Source organism: Bos mutus, chromosome 11 (assembly GCF_027580195.1).
Source record: "Bos mutus isolate GX-2022 chromosome 11, NWIPB_WYAK_1.1, whole genome shotgun sequence".
Taxonomy (NCBI): Eukaryota; Metazoa; Chordata; class Mammalia; order Artiodactyla; family Bovidae; genus Bos; species Bos mutus.
Window position 1 is genome coordinate 38,883,924 of NC_091627.1, and position 25,501 is coordinate 38,909,424.

Genomic DNA, 25,501 nt, shown 5'->3' on the forward strand with positions numbered 1-25,501 from the left:
TTGCTGGCCTATTAGATTCTGTTGATTTCTACTGCTGTGTGCTTGGCGGGCAGTCACATCTGCCTGCTGCAGTGCCAGCTTGCTAGGCGGGAGTGAGAAGTCCCCTGGACCTCCTGCTGCCCTGGCTCTGTCATTGCGTCACAAGGCCTCGGCCTCTTTGCGCTCCCTATCATGGCTGGTACCAGCCAGCAAGGTCCTAGCGGTGGCCAGAGCCAAGAAATTCTTTGTTCTCCTCTTGGTCAGAGAACGTGCCCGTGGCTGGTCTCTCTTGTTTCTGTGTGACCCGAGTTACCACATGATAAGGAGGCGCCCTTGGGAATAAGTCCGTGGGACACAGGAAGGAGCACAGACCAGGCCAGCTGTGGATGAGGGTGCTGAGCCAGTGCCACCTGTGGGGAACTCAGAAGGCCCCTCTTGCCCTGCCCACCACGTGTGTGGTCTTTCTTTCTTTCTTTTTTTTTGGTCTTTCTTTCAAATTCCGGAGAGGAAATAAGCTGACAGCAGTCCCTGTCCTTAAGCAGCATATGTTCTGAAAAATAACCAAAACAGAAGTTCTAGTCTTTACTGAATGTTTCTCCTCAAATACATTATTTTACGTTTTCATTATTTCCTCCCTTTTTTAAAATTGTCTCTCTGAGGACTGACAGAGGTCTTCATTGCAAATAATAGAATTATGTTCCTGGGAAGGTCACGTAAGTCAGCGCTTTCCTTTTACCAACAGGGAATCCTCTGCTCAGAAAGGCTGTGACCTGCACAGCAAACTCATTGATCAAATCAGAACAAAGGCCAAGGCTTTTGACCCTCAGTGTGGTTTCTGTTTGTTTGGTTTTTGCTATATTTTACCATGCCGTTTGCCCAAGCTTTTAAGAAGGGGGATAAAAGGAATAAGACTTAGTAAGTACATTCTAGGTTGAAAAAGTCATGAATGTCTCCTCATCTGTCAGAAAAGAGGTTTTGGATCTCATGAAGTACAGTAGCATGAAGATTCTTGTCCTATTTTTGAATCACAGGTTGGAAAACCTGCATTCACCTAGTGCTCCACAATTTCTAGTGGTAATAAACTCTGTGGCTGAATGCCTGGATGCTGTTTTGTTTGGGATAATACCAAGATGAAGAGGTCAGAAGGAGGTGGCTTTCTAGACATTTTAGCTGAAGCTCTGAGCAGAGTTCGGGAGTGACAGCTTTAATAATCCTCTCAGGCTGATTGCGGAATAAGGTCAGTAGCTTGAACGCTCAACAAGCTTCTAGATGGGAGGTTGTGAGCGAAGGTAACCAGCATTCACCTGACTTCCTAAAGGACCTGGCCAAAAACAAAGTCACCACGCAGTTTCTCTGAAGCTTCTGGAAGCTGGTGTATGAACTTCCAATTGGTTGTCGACCTTCCTCATTGAATCCCTCTCAGCCCTGGTCATCTCACACTTGCAGAGTCGTACCTGCCCTCATCGTCTCCTTTCTGCACATGAGTGCAGCCGGGGAGGGTGCAGTCCCGGCGGTGTGGCGGCCTGAGCCCAAATCTTGCCCCCACAGCCTTGTGACCTCTGCCTGCACTCCGTTCTCCCACGTATCAAGTGGGACAGTGAGGCCTTGGAAGAATGTCAGGAAGTACGTGGGGCAGGGTTGGGCCCCACATGTTAAGTGCTACTAGTTGCTGACACCATTGTATTACTCTCACCCCCCATGCCTTCTTGTTCTTGGTTCCACTTAACCTGCGTCTTGCCCTTTCTCCAAGGCCCAGCATTATCTCGTCTCCTCATTCTTGAGAGTGCTAGCCCATAGTGTGCCCGGTCCCACGTTTTTAGTTTCCAATCCCTAGGACTGTGCTGCCCCAGCCACAGAGGCCTGTCTCTGCTTCGGTCTCCTTCAGTCTCCCTACAGGTGCTCTTACCACCGTGCCTTCCTGCTGGCTGGTCTCTAATGAGAATGCTCATCCCCCAGATTGTTCATGGTGGCTCCCCTCACCAGAGTGACCTTTCCTAAATGTGCTGTTTACAGTGGCATCCGTCTTAACTGACATATATTTAACCTGCTGGGGTTTTTTTTCCCCACAATGTTTATCAGTACCAGGCAAATATACTTTTTTTTTTTTAAATCATCAGCTGGACCCTAAGCTCCAGTCACAGCCTTATTTGTGGAACTTAGAAAAGTACTTGGCACATAATAGGCGGTAGTAGGAGTTCAAATGTATTTCTCTAATAAAGGAATGATCTTACATGTGTCCAGGGAGACTTGCAGTGTGCTTTCATGGTCATTCTCTTCCTTGTTTCATAAGAACAGTAATAGAATTATTACCAGCTTTACTTTACAGATAAGAAATCTGCCCAAAGAGGTTTAAAGGTTTATTCAAGGCCAAACATCTAAAATCGTCCCCGAGGTCTTCTGAACCCCAAGTCCAGTGTGGTTGCCACACATTGTGCTCTGTGCTAAGTGTTTTGTTAGTGACGGTGCTGTTGCTGATGGAGGGCAGCAGCCGCCTGAGCTTGGAGGTTGTCACTAACTAGTGTCACAGGTCACAGGGACAGATGGCGAGGGGGCGGAGCTGTGGCTGCTGCCAGGCGATTTCACCTCTGTAATCTCACCTGATCCTCCCCACAGAATTTCACGGTGGCCAAAGCAGGGATTACTTTTCTCATCTGCATCGATAGTTCTTTGATATTTCTCAGGCTTTCACTCCATTGATATCTCTGGTTCTCTTGTCTGTTTTTGAACACACCGTTAATTTCTTCTGGTTTTCCTATGAATATAGTTCTGTACAGTGGTATCTTTGTGGGAAGGAGGAAGGCAGGGTGGGGACCAGGTTAAATGTAGCATAATTCCTGAGTTCTATCAGTCAAACTAACCAGAAATATAAACCAAGTTTTTAAGGTCTGGGTAGAAAACAAAAACAAAGCCTCATTGTGCATCATCTTTATTCTGTCCCTTGCCTACTCAGTTTTCTTCCCTTTCCCAACAGAGATTTTGGTCCCTAGAATGACCTTGTTTGTGTTTTGATATGAGTTGGCTTTTCAATTTTCTAGATTGTATATTCTAGGATTAGAAGTATAGCATCTGATTTGGGAAGGGACTACTCATATCCAATGGGAGAAACATGGTTTCACATGATCCCTGTAGGGTGGCAGAGGCCAACAAGGAGGGTTGTTGCTGACAGTGAATAAAGGAGTTAGAGGTCCCTTATGTGTGTAAAGACCAGAGGTGGCAATTTCTCTTCAAAGGGCCAAAGAATAAATATTTGAGGCTTGTCAGCTGTATAGGCTCTGTCTCAACTGCTTGACTCTGCTGTTGGAGCAAAACAACAGCCATAGACAAGAGGCCAGGTAACCTATGGGCATTGCTTGGTTTGGCCAGGTCTCACTTTGTCAATCCTTTCTAGCCGTAGCAAGTTCTGTAGATTTTTGTAGGGTGGCCAGGGAATGTTTTCCTGAGGAGTTATGACTTGAGCAAGGCCTTGAAGAATGGCTAGGAGTTGACTAGCAGAGAGGGAGCAATTGAATAAAAAGATAAACTAGTCATTGTAGGAAATGCTTAGGAGACATTGAGCAAATCAGCCTGAGTATTGTTTGGACATTTGGTTCCTCATTGACTGGATTCCTATTATAGGGGCATTTCTGAGCTTAAAGAATTAAGAAACCCCTGTCCTTATGCTTGTAGCCAGGACACTGGGTGAGTGTAGTCATCCCTACCAGGTAGGAGGGTGGGAATGGGGGGCTTTGGGTAATTATTCTGCCCCCTGCCCTGGCAGAAAGGCAATTACCTGTCCTTCTCTAGAGTTGGATTGCCTAGGTGCACTTCCTTGCTTAATCACTGTGAGCCTCACTTTCTCTGTCTGTATAACGGGGATTATTGTTATATTGTTACTGTAAGGATTGAATGAGATAATCCATGTAAAGCGATGAGACAGTCAGTCAGTAAATAGTAGCTATTCTTTTTAAAATCTCTAAATTCCACTGGAAATATTAGTGTTGCCTTGTTGGAGTTACTTTAGATTCCTGAAGTGAGTATGCGTTCAGGATAGCTTGACTGTTTCACTTTGTGTAAATAGATTAAACTGATGAGCATTATAAAAAGCTGTAGATGGTAGAAATATTTGCCTGATTCAGTCTTGTCTTTGGGGAACAAGTCTCTCCTAAGAATTCTTAACCACAACAGCATATCCGCCCAAGTTTATGGTCATAGTTCACACTGCCTGAAGGGCTAAAACCCCAAGGTCAAAACTGTAGCGCCTACAATTTTGTGAAGTGATTGTAGGTTATTAGTGCCCCAGGTGCATAAGTAGGTTATTCCTGGAAGAATAATAGACCTAAACTCAGGCCTCTTAAGGCTTCCCACAGACGAATTCTGAGGAGCACGAATCAACAGCAACAGTGGCAGAGCCTCTCACAATAATATATCGTGAGTGACACTCAGTTGGAATAAGGAATAATAAACTATAGAGTCAGTTTTTAAAGACTTTAGGTATTATATTTATACAATGTAGACTATAATTTTTATAATCTATAATCCTAGAAAAATTAAAGTATAGAAACAGGAGACATCATAGTTGGGAAGATATTTTTAAAAGAACCACTAGTAGTCGGGGCCTGGGTATTTGGTGGCTCCTGTCTTATTTCCGACAGCTTCTCTCTCTCTCTCTCTCTCTCTCTCTCTCTCTCTCTCACACACACACACACACACACACACACAGTGTGTCATATGTATTTCTCTTTTTCACTTTATTCCATTCAACAAACATTTTCTATTCCAAGCATCATGTTAGGCATTGGTAGAGAAGATGACAAATATCTGTGCTTGTCCTTAAGGAGCTTCTAGTCTACTCTTACCTTTGTTTTCCAAAGGTGATCAGTCTTTGGAAGGCTGAAGACAAAAGACAATGGAGGCCACGGACTTATTGATCTAACAAGATTTTTTGGCTACCATTTTACTGCCCACACATAGCCAGGTCTGTCCTCCAGCACACCAGTGAGCTCAATTCACCTCTGCCAAAAATTAATGCATCTTGAGTACGGTAGTGCCCATGTTTAGAAATTGTTATATCTTTGGCAGAATCCTTTGACACCAAGAATTTCTCTAGGTTCTGGTCTTTGGAAGCTCCCTCCTACCCAGAACTCCTAACTCACTGCCCAGAGAATACATCTACAAAAATAGAAGGATGGTACTTTCACAGGAGAACTGTGCATTTGCCCACAGGCCTTTAATCACTTTGAGAAATAACTAAAATATAGCAAATATTTATTAATTCAGAAAATCCTTACCTACCATGGTAAACAAATTGATATGTATGTTTAGAAGGTCTAAGTGAAATCACTGATATCAGGAAGAACCAAGTACTGAAGGAATGTAGGGAAAGGGTGACATTTTTCTGAGGACGGCTTCAAGGAAGAAGTGGCATTTGAACTAGAGTGGTTCAGACAGTAAACAATCTGTCTGCAGTGTGGGAGACCCAGGTTCAATCCTTGGGTTGGGAAGATCCCCTGGAGAAGGGGATTGCTACCAACTCCCATATTCTTGCCTGGAGAATCCCATGGACAGAGAAGCTGGGCGGGTTTTTAGTCCTTGGGGTTGCAAAGAGTCGAACATGACTGAGCAACTAACAGTTTCCCTTTCACTTTTGAAAGATGAATGGGATTTTGATAGCTGGGTAAGGAGCTGGTGATCATCGGAAGCATTCTAGACTGAAAAAAAGGCAGGAGAAAAGATACGGTCTTGAAAGTACTGTAGGAGGGCTGTTTCTGCAGAGGTGAGAAGTGTGGCTAGAAATCCAGAAAAATGGAACTCTTGGCTTTCCCACTGTGGAATTTCCTCTTCAGCACTCCGCTCCCCACTCTCATTTTCCTCTGTTACTGTGCATCTCTTTTTATTTCACTTGGAATGACCCCTGTTGATATACTTGGAGGAGAATAACTTTCCTATGCATGTTGATGAGATTATCAGAAATAAAACCTTTATGTGTAATGTACACCAAATTTTCAAACCAGTATTAAACAATATCTTGGAATGGGCGGTTGCACAATGTTTTTCAGGTTGAGAATATTCTCTTGCATGACCGAGGCCACTATGTCCTGTGTGACTTTGGAAGTGCTACCAACAAATTCCAGAATCCACAAACAGAAGGAGTCAATGCAGTAGAAGATGAGATTAAGAAGTAAGCTTTTCCTCCTTTCTCGGAGTTTTATCCCTTATCAGATCAACAGTTTTACTTTCAGCTTATGATTGAGAGGGTCATGGTGAAAAGACAGTGGTGCCAGTCAGTTGTCCCTCATTTCAGAACATCATATTAGCAGTTGGGTTGCTTGATTTTTAGGTGGAGGATAGGGAGGGGATTCACAATCATTGATCGGTGGACTAAAACGAAGGAATTTTATAGCACTTTATCAATGGTCCTGTGGTACATAGATCTTTTGATTTTTATCCCAGAGCCCTTAAAAAGGTTCACACACCATGGAAGTACTGTGATGTCTTTCAGTGGGATCACAGCAGCTGTGACATTACCAGTCAGTCGGTTGTGCTTTTTACTGAACCCTAAATTGCTGTATATTTTTTCCTGCTCATAAGGAGCTAACCTGCAATTTAGTGGAATTAATGGTGAGCAGGGCTATTAAAGTCTCTACAGACATTGAATCACTGACTTACATGAGAAACAGCTTGTTTAGATTTGTTACTCCAGTAAGAACCTGGGCTGTTTTCCCCTGTTGTCCAGAGTGTTAAATTTTTCAGAGGCAGCAGCGCTGACTGTTACTGCTAAAAATCAGCAGTGTAGAGTGCGCCCATATCCTGATCCTTTCCTGCTTCACCCTTGGCAACCCAGCCTGGGGCAGGAGGGCTTCTGGTCCAAGGCCCTGGTGGGCATCTAAGCCACAGAGCCCTCTGGGCTCTAGAGGCTCAAGCAGCACAAATTGCAGGCTTGGTAACACTAACTCTCACTTTGAAGATGAACTTCTACTTCTCTTTTCTTGAGCCAGAGAAGAGAGAAAAGCTGTTGTCTCAGCCCTATTCCATCAGCAAAGACCCATCCAGCTCCGGGCCCACTTCCTGCCTAGCCAGGGCCCATTTTCTATCCTGAGTGTCCCAGCCAGCGTCACATCTCTGTGTCGAGCCGCATCTTAGGGGATTACTGTATATTTTAAAAAACAAACCAGCCAAATATAGTGTCAGACAATAAGGATTTATAGGAGACAATTTTGTTATTTAAGGACCCATGGAAAGTTGCTTTTAGGGTTTATTTAAAGCCTTAGTGTCTGCGTCCACCTGCTCTTAGAGTGAGAGGATGGCACTTCAAGGGTGTGGTGTGTGCCAAGGACAGCTCTTCATCCCACCAGCACTAACGTCCCGTCCTCTCTTCTCCTGAGTGCTCCCAGGGAACTTGACTGTACTGATACATATATTCTTTAAAAAGTAATTCTGCTACCCCTGGTTTTTAATTATAGCATTGACATATTTAACAAAAAAATGAATCTCTTGATTGTAGGTACACAACGCTGTCCTATCGCGCACCAGAGATGGTCAACCTGTACAGTGGCAAGGTCATCACGACGAAGGCAGACATTTGGGTAGGTGTCAACAAAGCTATCTGCATCTCAGATGTCAGTAGTCTTGGCTGTAAACTCCCCAGCCTAATCCAGACAGTGCCTTAGCCAGAGAAGCCACTGTACCGCATCCCTGTCTACTTACCCCTCAGGGTTATTCTTGCCTCGAGGTGATCAGCCACTGCTTCTTGAAGCCTGTCAAAGACAATGACTTCAGACCTCTGGGAAAGTTATTCAGGTCACCTGCCCATTACTTAGGTGGTCTTCACATGTGTTACTAGTTCTTAAGGGCAGAACCAGCTGAATACTTGTTCTCTTTTGAAGCACAATTGGGTAATGATGGTAGAAATAATGGCAGGTAAATAGTGATATTGGGTTCTAAATTCAAGTTTCAAATAGGTTAATAATGCCTAGTGTTTAGATCGGCTAGTAAATGTGGATGGTGCCAGTATCTCTCAGTAATCCCATTTTCAGTTATGGTAAATAAACCTCTAATAGCACTCTGCTTCTCTTATTTTTTCAGGCTCTCGGATGTTTGTTGTATAAATTATGTTACTTCACTTTGCCATTTGGGGAGAGTCAAGTGGCAATTTGTGATGGAAACTTCACAATTCCTGATAACTCTCGATATTCCCAAGACATGCACTGCCTAATTAGTAAGTATTTTAAGGTTCTGGTTTCACATTTTTACTTCTGATCTCTAGAAATGGAATGGAAGATAAAGGGGTTAGATTCCATGAGTGATAAGTTGGATGGAAAAATAAAGAAATCAATTGATAATGATTGGTTGCTCAAAGATCATGTAACGGTGTTGAGTTAGAGTTGTGAGTCTTTTTGCCACTTGGTTTCCCACCTGGGCCGGCCACCCAAGCAGAAATCCTTACTGGGCTTTGAGCATTGCAGAACATTGCTCTGTTCTCTTGCAGTCTGTGTGAAAGCTCCGGTACCAAAGGAGTCCAGCTGACTCAGATCAAGTGATAAGAAATTCGTCTTTGCAAAACTGGAAGCAACTCAAATTAAAATGATGGCAATGCATTGGCTGAAGTGAATTCATAATTGAGACTATACCTCAGTGGAACTAGTTTTTTCCTCTCATTTAGGTTCATCACTGGATTTCGATAAGAGGCATTTAAATGTTTTAAAAGATTTTAAGATTCCTCACTCTTTTGTACGTTCATAGTAAGCATATGAACTAATGTTCATTAATCAGATGGCAGAGTAAGTAAGCTTTACTCAAACCCTTGTACTGGAATGCTGAAGTAACAAATTTTTATTATATTTTTACTTTGGTCAAGACGTTCAGTATCTACATTTAACAATCACAGACTGTAAATCCTAAATGGGGATGCACTGGAGAAAACAGATGAAGCCAGTGTGAGTGGAGCATCTGACATTTGTGAAAGGCCTACTTGTACCTCATTTAATTCTTAAAACCGTATATAGTAAATATAATTATCCCTATTTTACAAACAAGGAAACAGTACCTCAAAAAGGATAGGTATTGTACCCAAGTTAAGATAGTTTTAGCTTCTAAGTGACCACCTGTTCCGTTATACTAGTTTTATCAATTAATCTCTTCTGTTTATTAATACAAAAGTAGGGGCAATATTTGAAGAAATGGAGTATGGTATTTAATGGTTGTTGGATTGCTTTCGGGGGTAAAGCATTATATCTGTGCTAAAATGGCAGCTTTATAAATGAGCTTGGAAAGAAATATGCAAAAAAATGGCCAAATTTGTTGCTAGAATGGTAGTATTTTTTGATAAATTTTTTTTTTTACTTTTGTGCAACAAATTTGTATTAGGAAAAACAACTCTATGAATGTGTATAATATGACATCTTTCCTACACTCTGATCTATTTCACTTTACAAACTTTGGAAGAGTCCGTTGTCACCCTCACTCATACATTTCCATCATTCCCCCCCGCATACCCTTTCACTTCCAACACAAGGTTCCCCCGCTTTTCAGTTTCTGTCAGGGGTGTCACCATCCAAGCCTAGATGACTGAAATGTGACGTTTTCTTTGGATCTGGCCAGCAAGAAAAAAAGAGAGTCAGTCATTTCCTAAGTGGTAGCATTAATGCTTTCTCTGAAGTTTCTCCTGTTTTCATGACATTCTCTCTGTTCTCATCACTGCCACCATAATACATTCCAACCTTGTCAGCTCATGCATGTACTGGTGAACTGGCCAGCCTCTCCCCTTCTTCCGTCTGTCCAGCACACCCTCAGATCAGATCAGATCAGATCAGTCGTTCAGTCGTGTCTGACTCTTTGCGACCCCATGAATCGCAGCACGCCAGGCCTCCCTGTCCCTCACCAACTCCCGGAGTTCACTCAGACTCATGTCCATCGAGTCAGTGATGCCATCCAGCCATCTCATCCTCTGTCGTCCCCTTCTCCTCCTGCCCCCCATCCCTCCCAGCATCAGAGTCTTTTCCAATGAGTCAACTCTTCGCATGAGGTGGCCAAAGTACTGGAGTTTCAGCTTTAGCATCATTCCTTCCAAAGAAATCCCAGGGCTGATCTCCTTCAGAATGGACTGGTTGGATCTCCTTGCAGTCCAAGGGACTCTTCACTATTAGATTAATCTTATAAAATGCCACCCTATCACGTCCCTATTCAGTTAAACCTCGTGCTTGTCAATGGTCCCGCATATTCTGGCTTCGTTCTCCCCACCTTATTTCCCTTTATTCTCTGATGAGGAAACCTCTGTCCTGTCCTCTTGGCTCATCTGTTCCTTGCAACAAAGTGTTCTCTTGCCTTTCTCCCAGTCCATTTTTTCTCAGACTGTTTTCTTACCTGGAATTCTTTTTTTCTGTGTTTCCCTTGACTCACTAAATTTTTTTCCTGCCTTCAAGGACCAGCTCAGCTCCTGCCTCTTCTGCAAAGCCCTTCACCAGGATGCAGCCTCATCAGTCTTTTCTCAACTTAGTGTCCAAACCATTCATTTGATTACTTAAGCAATACATTGCCTCACATTACTGTTTGTATGTATGTGTGTGTGTGTGTGTGTGTGTGTGTGTGTGTCTTCTCAGTATTTTTTTTTCCCCCGGGGATTTTTCCAGCGTCAGAAAGGGCAGAAGTTTAAAAGACCGGAGACAGACACATGATCTATAGATCACGATAAAAGTAGAGATGTATTGTTATCTTGCAGTTTCTTTTAGATGGGAAACCAGCTAATACCTCCAACAAAAGAATGATAAGTACACTCTTGAAATCTGAGTTTAGGTTATAATTATCAAGAACAATCATTTGTTTAGCTGACAGTATGAAAGAAGGAGGCCAGAATTTCCTAGGAACCAGAAGATGAATGTGTTAACTTCCACATTGAGAACTTGAGTCCCTGTTGTGCAGTGCACAGAACTTGAACTTAAAGTATTTTTGTTACAATTCAAAAGCATTATTTTCTTGCGGATATTTAAAATTTTAGGAAAGTCAGAGCTTCCCTTTCTGAGAGGGGAGGAAGAGGGCTAATTGCACTCTCTGACTTTTCTGAGAAGTAATTTTAAAACAACAGAATTTTGGTAATAGAGAAATTATGCCTCTTAGCTAATGTAATAACTCTTCGGGTATCATTAAACAAATTCATGTCTGTTTATCTTAGGGTACATGTTGGAACCAGACCCTGACAAAAGGCCGGATATTTACCAGGTTTCCTACTTCTCATTTAAACTACTCAAGAAAGAATGCCCAATTCCAAATGTACAGGTATGTGAGAGGTACTTTTTAGGGGAAGTAAACATGATTGAATTGTCCTTTAGTGTTCCTGGGGTAATAGTCAGCTGTTTAAAATGAATGTAAGTGTTCCTTGCTTTCTCTAGTAAGGGGCATTCAAACAAAGCTAACTATGAAGCAGTTGCTTTAAATAGAATCCAGCTTTCCCATAGAATTTAATTATAAAACTGAGGCAATTACACATACATACATCTAAGCACACGTACACCCAAGCACCCTAGGAATTGAGTTGAACACTTTGGGTGAAGATTGACCAGCCTTACCCTGTCAGCAGTCATACTTCCCTGAGAGTCACTGGCCCATGTATTTACCTAGAGGGGGTTAGGCAGGCTGCTTTCCAAAGGCGAGGCCCTGGACTCGCCCCTGCGCTTGGTGGAACGTGAGCCTGTTGTCCCTTTGCTCCTTCGTTGTAGTGGAGCTTTCCCGATGTTGCTTCTGTTGCTGACCAGTCTGTAACCCACACGCTTTTCTTCTACCCTCCCCACACACTTTGCAGCCATCAGAAGGTTTTCTGCTCGTAGTCATCCTAAACTCTACACTCAGTTTTCTGAGTACAGTGCTTGCAGGCATGCTTTTGACAGACTTGGTATATTTCTCATGTCATAGTATGATCCAACTTTGTTGAGTATTTTACTAATAGACGCTGTAATAAGTAATTTCTGCTTGGAAATTGTCTTGCCAGTTTCTCCAGTGGTGAACTTCTGATGTCACTACTAGGGTTTGAAGCTGCTAATAAATAACACTTGTCCTTCACTGCCACATTTGGAATCAGACGTGGGAATCATTCAGATGGAGCTCAGCATATTGGTTTCATTACGAATAAAACTGAGTCAGAGAGTGTGGCTTGACCAGTCAGCATCCCTACCATTAGCTCTGCATGACTGAGCAGTGTCCCTGATTCCTGAGGGACATGTTCTTTCATAAAGGAGGGGAGGGGAGGGTGGCCAGGCTAGCTCCCTTTTCTCTCCCAGTCTTATCAGTCAAGTAAGCTACTCTTTCCCTTGGGAGAAGAATGTTTGTGAGGTGGGAGAGAAATGAGGAGAAATTTCCTAGCAGAATCACCCTCCCCCACACCCGAAAGCTTGAATGAAATGGAGGCGCCTCCTAAAAGCTACTTTCATGACCAGTTTTCCATAGTTCAGGTTTCTCAGATTAAAACGGGATACTGAGCACTAACCTAACACGATATGATATCTTTTGCTGTCTCACTTTCTCACTCATGATGTTAAATAACGTGGATTAGAATTGCAAGCATTCAGATTGGTAACTTGTTTTTAAAAAGTAAGTTTTGGAAGTGGGCCAAAATAGAAGGGAGTCAAAAGGGACAGACTTCCAGGTATAAAATAAGTAAGTCCTGGGGATGTAATGTGTAGCATGGTGACTATACTTACTTAATAATACTGTATTGCATTTGAAGGCTGCCAAGAGAGTAAATCTTAAAAGTTCTCATCACCAGAAAAAAAAAATTTATAACCACATGATAGATATTAACTAGACAAAGATTGTGGTGATTATTTTGTGATATTTGCAAACATCAAATCAATGCTATTGTATACCTGAAGCTAATTGAGTGTATGTCAGTTACATCTCAATTTTTTAAAAAAGTCTGTGATATCCTTTTAAAATTTTCTTTCAATTCTCTAGAACTCTCCCATTCCTACAAAGCTCCCTGAACCAGTGAAAGCCAGTGAGGCAGCTGCAAAGAAGACCCAGCCAAAGGCCAGGTAAGAAATGCCTGAGTGAGCAAGTATCCTACTGCTTGTTGCTCCAGTAGTAGGGGAGGGCGCCTAGTGTTTCTTGATTCTTCCACTGCCAGGGCCAGAGGCTGCACAGAACAGGAAAGGAAGCTCTGTCTCCCCCAGGCAGAAACTGTTCTTTGGGACTGCCAGTTGGAATACAATAAAATACAGTGATCTACATCTGAAAGAGAATCAAGAGCCCTGTGGCTGTTCCCTTTGCATGGGAATAGGTGCAGATAATTCAGAACAGGGCAACAGCAGATCTTAAACATTTCTAGTACAAGTCTGTCCTAAACTCATGTCCTGGCCTTTGCATAGCCTGGTCCACCACCTTAATCTCCAGGAATTCTTACTTTCTGTGGCTCTAGCCACATTGGGCAAGGACAGGTCAAAAGCATTTGAGTTGTGAAGAGCAAAAAAGCCTGTGGATCTTAACTAATCCATATTCTAAGAAGCTGGCCAAGGGAAGAGTTAAGAAGCTAAGATTTTATTAGGGGAAATGCCCCTGTGAGAGAAAATAGAGAGGGTGCCATCAGAGCCATCAGAGAGCCTCCCAACAGTGAGGGAGTGACCCAGAGATGGGGAGTTGAAGATTGGTTCGAAGTGACGTGGACTGCCTGCCATACAATGTAAGGAAGGTGCATCATCGGGGAACCCTGTCTTGTAGGAATGGGCCTGGCTTAATAACCCTGTGGCTAGGACATGAAGGCTGAGAGCAGCCTCTGGGAAGCGTGGCCTCAGAGCACACAGTGCAGTGGATTTCAAGAGCACTAGTGGATTTCAGTTTCAGTTCTTGGTCTTTTACACCCTTGTAGTCGAAGATCTGCAAGGCACATCCTCATGGCTGCCGTGCCTTCCGAATGGCAGGTTCTCATGGTGGTCTGGAAAAATGTTTATATCCCACTTTCCTACCACACTCCCATGGCAAGGCACCTTAGCACAAACTGTATCAACAAAGCACCCTATTGGGACTTCCCTGGTGGCTCAGTGGTAAAAAATCAGCAGGAGACATGGGTTCGATCCCTGGTCCAGGAAGATCCCACATGCCTTGGAGCAACTAAGCCCATGCACCCACAACTCCTGAGCCTGTGCTCTTGGGCCCGCGAGCCTCAACTACTGAAACCCACATGCCCTAGAGCCCATGAACCGCAACAAGAGAAGCCAGTGCAGTGAGAAGCCCGCGCTCCGCTATGAAGAATAGCCCTCGCTCGCTGCAACTAGAGAAAGCCCAAGCAGCAACGAAGACCCAGCACAGCCAAAAATGAATAAAATGATATAAAAACAAACAAAGCACCCTAGGTGGAGATGTGTGAATTTTAATAGAATAGTATCTTTTAAACTTCTATGTTTTAAAAAATTCTTGAACATTTATAAAATGCCTGGGGCTATTCCAGATGTGGTAGTAAAATAATAAGACTGGTTTTTAACAAACTTAGCTAACTGCTTCCATGATGTTTGTTTGCAGTTTGTTTATATCTTAAGTGAGTCTGCCATGTTCACTTTTGGGAGTTGCTTTTGGGGCTGATTTTGGTCTTATGGTAATCTTGTACTCGGCTCAGGTATGGTATGTACAGAGGCTACACAGAGATCCGTTCCCACTAAAGCATAATCATTTGTAAGAATTCTATCACCCGCTGACATTTGAGTGGTACTCTGTTGTGTAAAATGGAGAACATGATACCTACATCATGAGGCAGACATGAACATCGAATCTACCTGTGACTGTCAAACTTTTGTAAACTCCATGATGCCCAAACTATTGTTTTGTATGACCTCAGTAATGCTGAAAGAATATGCAAATCTTAGAGCCAAGAGATTTGGGTCTACATTGTCCAATATATAATATGCTATGATTTCATTTCCATGATCATATTCACTCCCTAGTGCTGAGAGGTGGGTTTTTCTTTCAAACTTTATTTTTAAAGTAGCCCTATTCATGGAGGCATCATATACACCAGATACCATACTGGGTACTTTACATATGTCAAGTGACCTTCAGCCCTTCAGACAAACCTGTGAGGTTGTTGCTGGTCTCACTTTACAAGTGAAGATATGGAAAGTGAGACGTATACGTCAGTTGCCCAGGTCATCAGTCAGTATGTGGTTAGTGAAAGACCCACAGCTCCAGCATCCTCACTCTTTCTCCTCTGCACACGCAGTGGTTTGCCCAGGATCACACAAGGCAGTGTAGAGCCAGATCTCCTGTCTTCAAGACTGTATCTTCGTACAACATATTGAGATCCATGCAAACTGACATTTTGAGCACTCTTCAGTTTCTGGAATGGTTTTACAGTTGTTGATACATTTGGTGTTCACATCTGCCTCATAATGTAGGCATTATTGTCTCCACTGTATGCCTGGAGGAGGAAATGGCAGCCCAGTATTCTTGCCTGGAGTAGCCGCTGGAGAGAGGGACCTGGCAAGCTTCAGTCCATGGGGTCTCAAAGAGTCCGACACAACTGAAGTAACTTAGCACACACACACCACTGTATACATAAGGGACCCCAGGCCAAGAGGTTCGATGCCAAGCCTGTTGTTGCAGTTAGTTAGTGGGGAGCTCGGAGACACAGGTTCGATCCCTGGGTCAGGAAGATCCCCTGGAGAAGGAGGTAGCAACCCATTCCAGCATTCTTGCCTAGAAAAAAAAAAGTCCCGTTGTCAGAGGAGCCTGGTGGGTTGCAAAGAGTTGGCGGCTGTGCACAAGCATGAGAGTTCAAGTAGAGTTTTCTCTGACTCCAGATTCCATTGATTGTAAAAAATATTGCCCTTAGAAGGCCAATACAGAAGTTCTTGGCATTTGGTTTTCTACAGAAGCCTGTTTACCTCCCTCACCCTGAACTTGATCTTTCATACCCCTTTCTCCTCTTCCCCAACATCTATCCCGTTTTCCTCCCTGATTCCTTCTCCAGATCATAGCCTCCCCCAGTGTGGTAGCTTTTCTATTACCAGTTCTGCCCCCCGCCCCCAGCATGAAAGCAAGAAGCTAGTGAAAAGCCTCAGGGTCTGGAATGGACCTGTCTTGGAGGTATGTCATGAGGAAGAACCAGCTCTGCCTGACTTCCTATTTTGAATTTTATGGAGACTGTGCCAGACATATTTTCGAAATATTCACGAAGCTTGTTTATTTTGGCCTTCATCTCGGCTATAACTCCCAGAAGTGTATTTGCAAAGAACAGTCACTGTGACCTGAGTTAGGTAGCAGCCAGCTGCCTGAACTGCTCAGAATCAAAGGAAGCTACCACCTGAGTGGCAGCACTATTACAGAGAGCAAGCTGACCACACTCTGTACTTACTTGGATTAGGTCTGGCAGTGAGTTCCAGAAAGTGCAAATGACAGTGGCTTATATAAGGTAGATTTTTTTTCTCTCTCTCTCAAAGTAGTCCAGGGCTGGTACAGAGTTCTGTTAGACAAAGCCGTCAGGTACCCAGGCTGCTTTAAGCTCATCACTCTACCATCCTTGTGGTTGTGGCCATGCCCTCATGGACTGATATGGCAGTTGTGGCCATCCCTCTTCCAAGCAGTAGGATCAAGGAATAGCCAAAGAAGAAAGACAAAGAGCATGCATGGAGTTTCTTAAAGTTCCCAGAAACTGCTCCATAACAATCTGTATATATCCCATTAGGGATATAAACAGAACTTAGATGCATGGCCATACCTGATTACATGTGAGACTGGGCAATGAGATTTTTACTATGGGTGACCCTATGCCCAGCTAAAAATTGTTGTTACTATGAAAAAAGGCAATATGTGTACTGAAAGAAATGGAGCTCCTGTCAGACTCCCCACATCCTGTGTCTTGAGTTACTTACTTGTTCCTTTTAGTTGCCTTATTGGATTAACTCAGTTGATGCTTTTTATTATCAAGAGACCATTTTGACAGCTAGTGCTAATCAATTTTGAGTCCCTCTGCATCTGAAAACCACCTACTTTAAACCCCTTTTTGCATCATCACCAAAGTATATTCTAGGAACTTCTGGTTAACTATTAGGCAAGATGGTCCCAAGATCAAAAAAGCTTTGAGAAACACTGCATTCTATATAATGGTCTCTTTGAGGTTTTCTATGCACATTCACACATAAATGTTCTGCTAGTCAGAAATCTGCTTGGTGTATTTTGATCAATATGTTAAAACTTATTTGCCCACTTTTTTTTTTCCATAACACATAGTAATATAACATCCTGTGAAATATCCTTTGGGAAATGTCAATTAAGTGAATCTGGGTGGTTTCGGTAAATGTGGAGATGAAAGCTTATCCATTATATACTCTGTCTACCCCTTCTCCATTTTCCCATACTTTAACTGGAATCTTCTTTTTTTCCCCTCCTTTTCTTTTTCTAGACTGACAGATCCCATTCCCACTACAGAGACGTCAATTGCACCCCGCCAGAGGCCTAAAGCTGGGCAGACTCAGCCCAACCCAGGAATCCTCCCCATCCAACCAGCCCTGACCCCTCGGAAGAGGGCCACAGTTCAGCCCCCGCCTCAGGCCGCAGGTCAGTGACAAGACTGTTTGAAACGTGGAACACCTCTCTGTTATCCTGGACAGAGAAGCCTTGGGAAACCTGGTTTTTCCTGGAATGAAATCTAGAGGCACATAAAGAATAATGGTTTTCCTTGGGACTTCCCTGGTGGCTTAGACTGTAAAGAATCTGCCTGCAATATGGGAGACCTGGGTTTGATCCCTGAGTTGGGACGATCCCCTGGAGAAGGGAATGGCTACCCACTCCAGTATTCATGCCTGAAGAATTCAATGGACAGAGGACCCCCAAGGGCTATAGTCCATGGGATCGCAAAGAGTTGGACACGACTGATCAACTAACACTTTTCACTTTTACACTTTGGGACTTTCCTGGTGGTCCACTGGTTAAGACTTCACCTTCCAATGTAGGGAGTGCCTACAAGTTTGATTCTTGGCCAGGGAGCTAAGATTCCATATGCCTTGCAGCCAAAAATCCAGAACATAAAACAGTAATAATATTATAACACATTCAATAAAGACTTTAAAAATAGTTCACATCAAAAAAGAATTTTTTTTTTTTTAAAAAGGAATAAAGGTTTTCCTTGAGGAACAAGAGGTGAGCTGCCATTGAAATTGTACGTTAAGTGACCAGCAAAAGGGAAGGCTCTCACTGAGTTCTCCAGTGGATCTCCAAGGCCACTGAAGCCTGTTATCTCTACTTTTTCTAGTCTTGGCCCTGATTTTATGGGATTGAGCCATCTTACATCTCCTGCATTGGCAGGTGGGTTCTTTACTACTAGCACCACCTGGGAAGCCCGTGGTCCATTCATCCCATACCTGCCTCTCTATTTCATGTACTTCATATTTTTAAAAAAAAACAAAACTTTTTTTTGACACGGACGAATTATTTCTTTAATGCTGTGTCTCTTGAGGTATCTCTCACCTCTTCATGTTTTGACATTCTGTTTCTGATGAGCTGACTGAGTTTATTTTTGTGAAGAGGATTGATCCAGATTATAAGTAACTGAACACAGCTATCACTCTCCAGGAAGCTGCTTTACTAACAATCAGACATGCAGACTGGGGTTGTGAAACATACATGTAAACCAGCAAAGAATGCTTTTGTGCTGCAGCAGGCTGACAAAGATTGTGTTTATGTATGGTCGCATCAAAGGCCAGTTGAATATGTAGATTTTCAGGGTGCTGACTAAAGGGGTGATTAACTAAATGGGACGGCGAATAGGGACGACTTTCTGGAGACAGGTCTTGAACCCTGTTAATGAACCGTGTTTTGAAAAATATGAGGCACATTGTTTGGCAAGAAGGAAGAGACTTGCAGGTGCAAGAACAGTGAGGAGCCCATGGGTCATGGGATTTATCTTTCCACAGATCACCCCTTCTTTATTGCTTTGGCAAGAGTTTCAAAGTTTTGAGCCCTTATATGGAGTTTATTCTCTTTGCAGGATCCAGCAATCAGCCTGGTCTTTTAGCCAGTGTTCCTCAACCAAAAACCCAGCCCCCACCCAGTCAACCCCTACCACAGTCTCAGCCCAAGCAGCCTCAGGCTCCGCCCACCTCACAGCAGCCGCCTTCCGCGCCGGCCCAGGCTCTGCCCACCCAGGCCCAGGCCACGCCCCAGCACCAGCAGCAACTCTTCCTCAAGCAGCAGCAGCAGCAGCAGACAGCGCCGCCCGCACAGCAGCCAGCGGGCACGTTCTACCAGCAGCCACAACAGCAGGCCCAGGCTCCACAGGTAAGGTGGTAAATCTGACCCTCACTTTGATCTGTGACAAGGTCCACTAGGCACAGGGGTCTTCCTTGAGAAGCCCTGGAAAGACAGAGCCATGACAAACCGTTGTCACACACAGGTAGACACTGAAGCCTGATATAGTGGAGCCCTCGCTGAATCACTCGCACCTCTCCCACTCTTCTTCTCAGGCCATGGGGAATTCTGCACCTTGTTGAGGACCCTCAGCAAGAGAGCTGGTTTTTCAGGGCTCAATTTTGATTCTTTTTTCCTGACATGACACTGTTCTCAAACTGAGCCAAAAAAACAGCTATTTCTTATCATCCAGTAGTGTTTAATTCTTTCTGATGTGTCTTAATTTAAATTGGTTTGTATATTTTTTCACGTTTTTTAATCATACATTTTTATGTCCCCTTTTATCTATAGGTGCCTTTCTCTTCTTTTTTTTCCTCCTTTAGCCCCCCTCCCCCCCTTTTTTTTTTTAAGAACCTGGGTCATTTGTCCTGTGGAATTTCCCACATCCTGAATTTGGTGGATAGCAGCCCCATGGTGCTGTTTAATATGTCCCACCACCGCCTGTGTAAACTGGTAATTTCTTGAGGCCTCTCAATACTTGCTTCAGGATGATAGTTCTTTGTTCTTCGGGTTACATCACATCAGGAGACATACAGTAGTCTCACCTTATCTGTGGGGGATACGTTCTAAGACCTGCAGTGGATGCCTGAAACCATAGCTAGTACCAGCCCAATATATAATATGTTTTTTCCTATACATACATACCTATGACAATGTTTAATTTATAAGTTAGGCACAGTAAGAGATTAATGTAACAGCTAATAATAAAATATAGCAATATAATATACTGTAATAAAAAGTATGTGAATGTAGTCTCTCTCAAAATATTCTTGCCTACTTGATGATGTGAAGTAAGGTGAATGACATGGACTTTGTGACATAACTTTAGGCTACTGTTGATCTTCCAACCATGGGTCAGAGGGAGGATCATATGCTTCAGGGGATCCTGGATCATGGAGCCATGTTGATGGTTGGGTGTCTGGAGCAGATGATGTCAATGGTTGGAGATCCTAGGCAGGTGCAAGGGATGGTGCAAGGTTTCATCACGCTGCCCAGAACAGCATGCAATTTAAAACTTACGGATTGCTTATTTCTGGAATTTTCCATTTAATATTTTCATATCGTTGATCACCATGGGTAACTGAAACTGTGGAAAGCAGAACTGCAGTTTGGTTGTCCTCTATTTTATTAATATTAAGATCAATCAGTGTATTTGGTGTTGTCTTGTGTGATCCAGTCACTTAATATTCGCCTTCAGTTTGTTTCCTAAGTCCCTTAATTCCTTAGAGGTTATAATGTGCTGATACTCTAGCATTTTATCTTCATTTAGGGGATGGAATTTTTCTGTAAAGAACTTTTTCATCAAGTATTTGCTTATCCTGAGGTACTGTTTGTACAGAAAAGGCAGAAAAAAATGCATGACTCTTTCCCTGTGTTTCCCAGTTTTCAGAATAATGAGTTTGTTCCTGGTACCATCCAAAGGTGAACAATGAAGATTTTGTTTGCTCTTAGTATCACTATGAATTCATGCATCTTAATATTGGGTTGGCCAAAAAGTTCATTCATATTTTTCTGTAGGAAGTTACAGAAAAACCCAAATGAACTTTTTGGCCAACCCAATATATTTGATATGTTTCTGTACATTACTATTAAAAAATTTGTTCTAACTGTCCCAGGTTTGGCCAGTGAAAGTCTCTTCAAATTGGCTCCTGGGTCCTTTGGCTCTGACTCCAATAAGCTTTAATATGCCTTTATTATTTGATGTAACAGGCTGTTCCAGGATCATTCTTCCCTTGACCTGGAGTCAGCCATTTCTCTAAAGAGCTGTTTCCCTTTCATGGAAATGGTATTTAGAGACCACAGTCTTGCTGCTAGGGATTTGTTGTTGTTGGTCAGTCACTAAGTCATGTCCGATTCTTTGCAACCCCATGGACTGCAGCCATGCCAGACTTCCCTGTTCTTCACTGTCTCCCAGAATTTGCTCAAACTCATGTCCATTGACTCGGTGATGCTATCTAACCATCTTATCCTCTGTCATGCCCTTCTCCTTTTGCCTTCAATCTTTCCCAGCATCAGGGTCTTTTCCAATGAGTCAGCTCTTCACATAAGGTGGACAAAATATTGGAGCTTCAGCCTCAGCATCAGTCCCTCCAATGAATATTCAGGGTTGATTTCCTTTAGGATTGACTGGTTTGAGCTCCTTGCAGTTCACATGACTCTCAAGAATCTTCTCCAGCACCACGGTTTGAAAGCATCAGTTCTTCAGCACTCAACTTTCTTTATGGTCCAACTCTATCATCCATACATGACTGAAGGAAAGACCATAGGTTTGACTGTATAGATCTTTGTTGGCAAAGGGTCTCTGCTTTTTAATACACTGTCTAGGTTTGTCATAGCTTTTCTTCCAAGGAACAAACATCCTTTAATTTCATGGCTGCAGTCACCATCTGTATTGATTTTGGAGCCCAAGAAAATAAAATCTGTCACTGCTTCCACTTTTTCCTCAGCTATTTCCCTTGCTAGGCATATCCATTTGCTAATAGGTTGGTTATTATTTTTAGACCTTTTCAGTGAACAGTTAGGGCATGTATTTGGGTTTTTTCTTAATAAAATGTATATCATGAATTCGAATTTATATTTCTAAAGCAGATTTGTAATTACAGGATTTTTAACTTCTTGGCTTTTCTATTTGTATTTGTCTCATCTGGAAATCTTGATTCCTAACAACATTAACATAATTCTTAGTTGATTTATATTTTTATGTGATATACAAGTTTGTTTGCTTTGTTTTGCTTTTTAGTTGTTACTTTGTAATTTTGTTTTAATTTTGTTTTGTGAGAATTTAAAACATTTGCATAGTTTCAAAATTCAGTCTGCAGTATTCTGTTCCTTCCATCCCGCATATAGAGGTATCCGTCATTTCTCTTTGCAACTTGAGAGTGTTCCTAAGGCTGTCTAGCGTAGTTTATCTGGTCACTCCCTGTTGACAGACATTTGGTTGTTTCTAGCATTTTGCTGTTGTAAGTAAGCTATTTATTGACATCTGCCTTTTTTGCTAACTCTTTTAACTTTGCCCAAGTAGACAAACAGTATCTTCCCAGTTAATTTTATAACTAACAATATTTGGGATTTCAAAACTAAGATCCTGATTTTTGTGCATCAGTAGGCCATTTTTTAAGCTGTGTTTTTGTGTCTGACACACAGTCCTTAGCGGCGGGGAGAAGAGAAGCATTCCTATCCTTAGGAAGTTTACAAAAGAATATAACTTGAAACCATGCTGCTAGTATGAGACAAAATATCATTAAGTAGTAGAGTATACTGAGTGTTCTGAATATTTAAAGGTGGAAGTTTAATGAAGAGAGCTATTTGGAAATAATTTTCAGAAAGGCCTGAGAGGACTTACTAGCTGGGCTGACATTTAGGTTATTCTCTTCAGTGTCATCATTGCTTTGCCCAGTTCATGTAGGGAAGAATTTTAATCCTGGCTATTTCCAAATCCCTTTGTAAGAGGGATAACTTCTGTGACTGGGAGTTCATTTGTTAGCTTCTGTTACACTGCAGCATGTGGAGTCACAAGATGTAAGTCAGATGGATGCCCTCAGGCCAGGCACGGAAACCCCTTGGAGGCCAGTCTGCAGTGCAGGAGGCAGGTAGGCAGTGGCTGCAGCGGAAGGTGCTGCTGTGTTTAAGCGCGGTGCCCTGCGGTTACCCTCGTGAGTTTTCCGGCCAAGCCACAAGACGCCTGCCTGCCCTTGCCTTTGCCTTCCGTGCTGGTCTCAGTTGTCATTGAGGCGTTTTCATCCTCTGTGGAGTATGGTTCTGAAACAGGCTTTTACTCACCTCCTCCTTCCTGGCCTCCTTCCCCTACTCAGTTTCAGGCAGTACACCCAGCAGCCCAGCAACCAGTGATCGCTCAGTTCCCCGTGGTATCTCAAGGAAGCTCTCAACAGCAGCTGATACAGAACTTCTACCAGCAGCAGCAGCAGCAGCAGCAGCTGGCCACAGCCCTGCATCAGCAACAGCTGCTGACTCAGCAGGCTGCCTTGCAGCAGAAGACGACAGCAGCGGCCGCACCGCAGTCCCAAGCACAGCCGGCCGTAGCAGCCTCGCCAGCCCCTGCCCAGGAGCCAGCGGTGAGAGTCAGCCAGAAGAGGAGCCCGCAGTGAGGGCTAGGGAAAGGGTGGGCAAGAGGCGGCAGCAGCTGGTGAGGGAGCTGCTGGACCAAGGCTTGGCTGCTCTCCACCCTGGTGGTTAAAATGTTTGATCTTTTCCCAGTGTATCCAGGAAAAGGATGAAGTATTCTATAGAAGCTTAAGGTTTTAGAAAAATGATTCTAAGTTGCTGATGGACAAGTGAACTTGTGTACAGGACATAAATAAACTCATAGACATGGAAAACAAACTTATGGTTATCAAAGGGGAAAGGAGGGGAGAGGGATAAATTAGGAGTGTGGGATCAATAGAAGACAAACTTTCTTGTTTCTCACCCTAATATTAGACCAGTGGGAGGAGCTGTCCTTTGTGTCTTCCGGTGCCAGTGTCAAGCAGTCAGAGACCAAAGTAGATTTAGAGCCAATCCCTGTCCTGTCTTTAGAGGGCAGTGTGACCACTGTGGCCTTGCCAGTCTCAGAAGGTTCATGGAGGCCCCCCACCTTAACCCTGAGTTCTGACCGTGTTGTGCTTATTCTTTGTCTTGAATGACATTACTGGCCACTTCATATGAGTATGCAGTACCTTCAAGAGCCTGCTTGCTGAGACCATTTGCTGTGGCCTGATGCCCCTCTGGGCACCAGAGTGTCTGACTGTTATTTGAGCCATCCTGTCAGTTTAGAAATTGGGCATGTTCATTCTATATATTGGCTGAGTTTAGAATCAGGACCTCTACACACTCTTCTGATTCACCTCCACGGGTATATCCTCAGGCACATGATACTTTGGCTTTTAATGAGTGCCCTTAATTCTGTACTCACAGAGTGACAGTAATAGAAAACTTTATAGTGATGGAAAAGGGTGTTTTACATCCCCAGTTGATAGAGTATCACAGCTATTATCGTTCCCGGGCAAGTCCAACCAACAGAGAAACAAAGAAAAGTAAGAAACTGTCTTTCTAAGGATTGATTTCTAATAGAGTTTTGTCATCGATCTTAAACCAGAAAACCTACATCCCTTCAAAAGTAAGCAGCGCCATAAATAGATTGTCTTCTCTGAGTCTCAGCTAAATGTGTGCTCAGTGTCTTTACACCTTCATTTCTGAAATAGCTCGATCTTCCTGCGGGCATGTGGTAGACGATCATTCTCTGTTTTTTTAACAAGTAACAGAGTTCCTCTTGCTAATGGAAAAACAGTTTTTAAAAAATTATCATATCATGTAGCTGAGATTTTGTCTCATCCAGTCCTCCTGTAATGGAATTAGAAGCTGAGGTCCAGGCTAGAATGGGAATCACCCGAGATACACAGACTGACAGCAGCAGAGCTGGGGCAAGATTTGAAGAATCCTGATCTGTGTTCAAGGGCACCAGCAGTGCTCATCCAGGGTCATGACAGTGCTGCCACTGACTGTACACTTCTCACAGGAACCCTCTCTGCTGACCGTGGACAAAATATCCACTTTTCTGGGAATGAACTGTGATCCTTCTCCATGTTTTTTGAATGAAAAAATACCTGGGCACTTTGTTCAGGGGTAGTTGGTTAAGAGTACGGAGAGGGGACAAGAGCAGAATGGGCTTCAGCCAGGAGCCAGAGAGTTTCCTGGCCTTGACCCTTCCCTTCTTCCCATGACTTTATAGGACTTACCTAGAGAACCAGGTAAGTGAATGTAAATTGTACCATGCAGCCCTTTCGCAGCAGGGATGTGGCCGTATCCCACAGAGGTTTACTGCAGTCTTAATGATCAGCACAGGCATGGAAGCAACATTCCTCATTCCAACAACCTAACTATGCAGTCCTTAAAAGTCACGGTTATAAAAGTCTGTACAACAGTATGGAAAAGCTCATGGGGTAATGCTAAAGGAGAGATGAAATTACAGGAAGAGTATGTCCTTAAAATAGACATAAATATAAGATACCAAATAAAAGATAAGAACAATTGTACTAGAGTAGTGGAGTGGAAGTTGAGGTGGTTTTTCTCCCCTTGTCTGTATTCTTATATTTCTTGATGTGATTATACTTCTTTCATAGTTTTGCTTTTTAAAAAATCTTTGGCAAGATAGACATGTTGAGTCCACCTT

At 43.1% G+C, this 25,501-nt stretch overlaps 1 protein-coding gene across 15 annotated transcripts in view; it reads left to right on the top strand.

The window, feature by feature from the left end:
- AAK1 (AP2 associated kinase 1) overlaps positions 1-25,501 on the top strand; it is a 170,141-nt gene that overhangs the window by 99,039 nt on the left and 45,601 nt on the right. For 13 of the 15 annotated variants that reach the window (XM_070379341.1, XM_070379342.1, XM_070379329.1 and 10 more), the window contains exons 6-13: positions 6,015-6,136; positions 7,460-7,541; positions 8,041-8,173; positions 11,123-11,226; positions 12,898-12,977; positions 17,333-17,487; positions 18,917-19,206; positions 23,148-23,408. In XM_070379341.1, the coding sequence (XP_070235442.1) occupies positions 6,015-6,136; positions 7,460-7,541; positions 8,041-8,173; positions 11,123-11,226; positions 12,898-12,977; positions 17,333-17,487; positions 18,917-19,206; positions 23,148-23,408 (1,227 nt within the window). The remainder of the gene's footprint in view (positions 1-6,014; positions 6,137-7,459; positions 7,542-8,040; positions 8,174-11,122; positions 11,227-12,897; positions 12,978-17,332; positions 17,488-18,916; positions 19,207-23,147; positions 23,409-25,501) is intronic. The other 2 variants (XM_070379335.1, XM_070379336.1) reach the window with 1 other exon arrangement.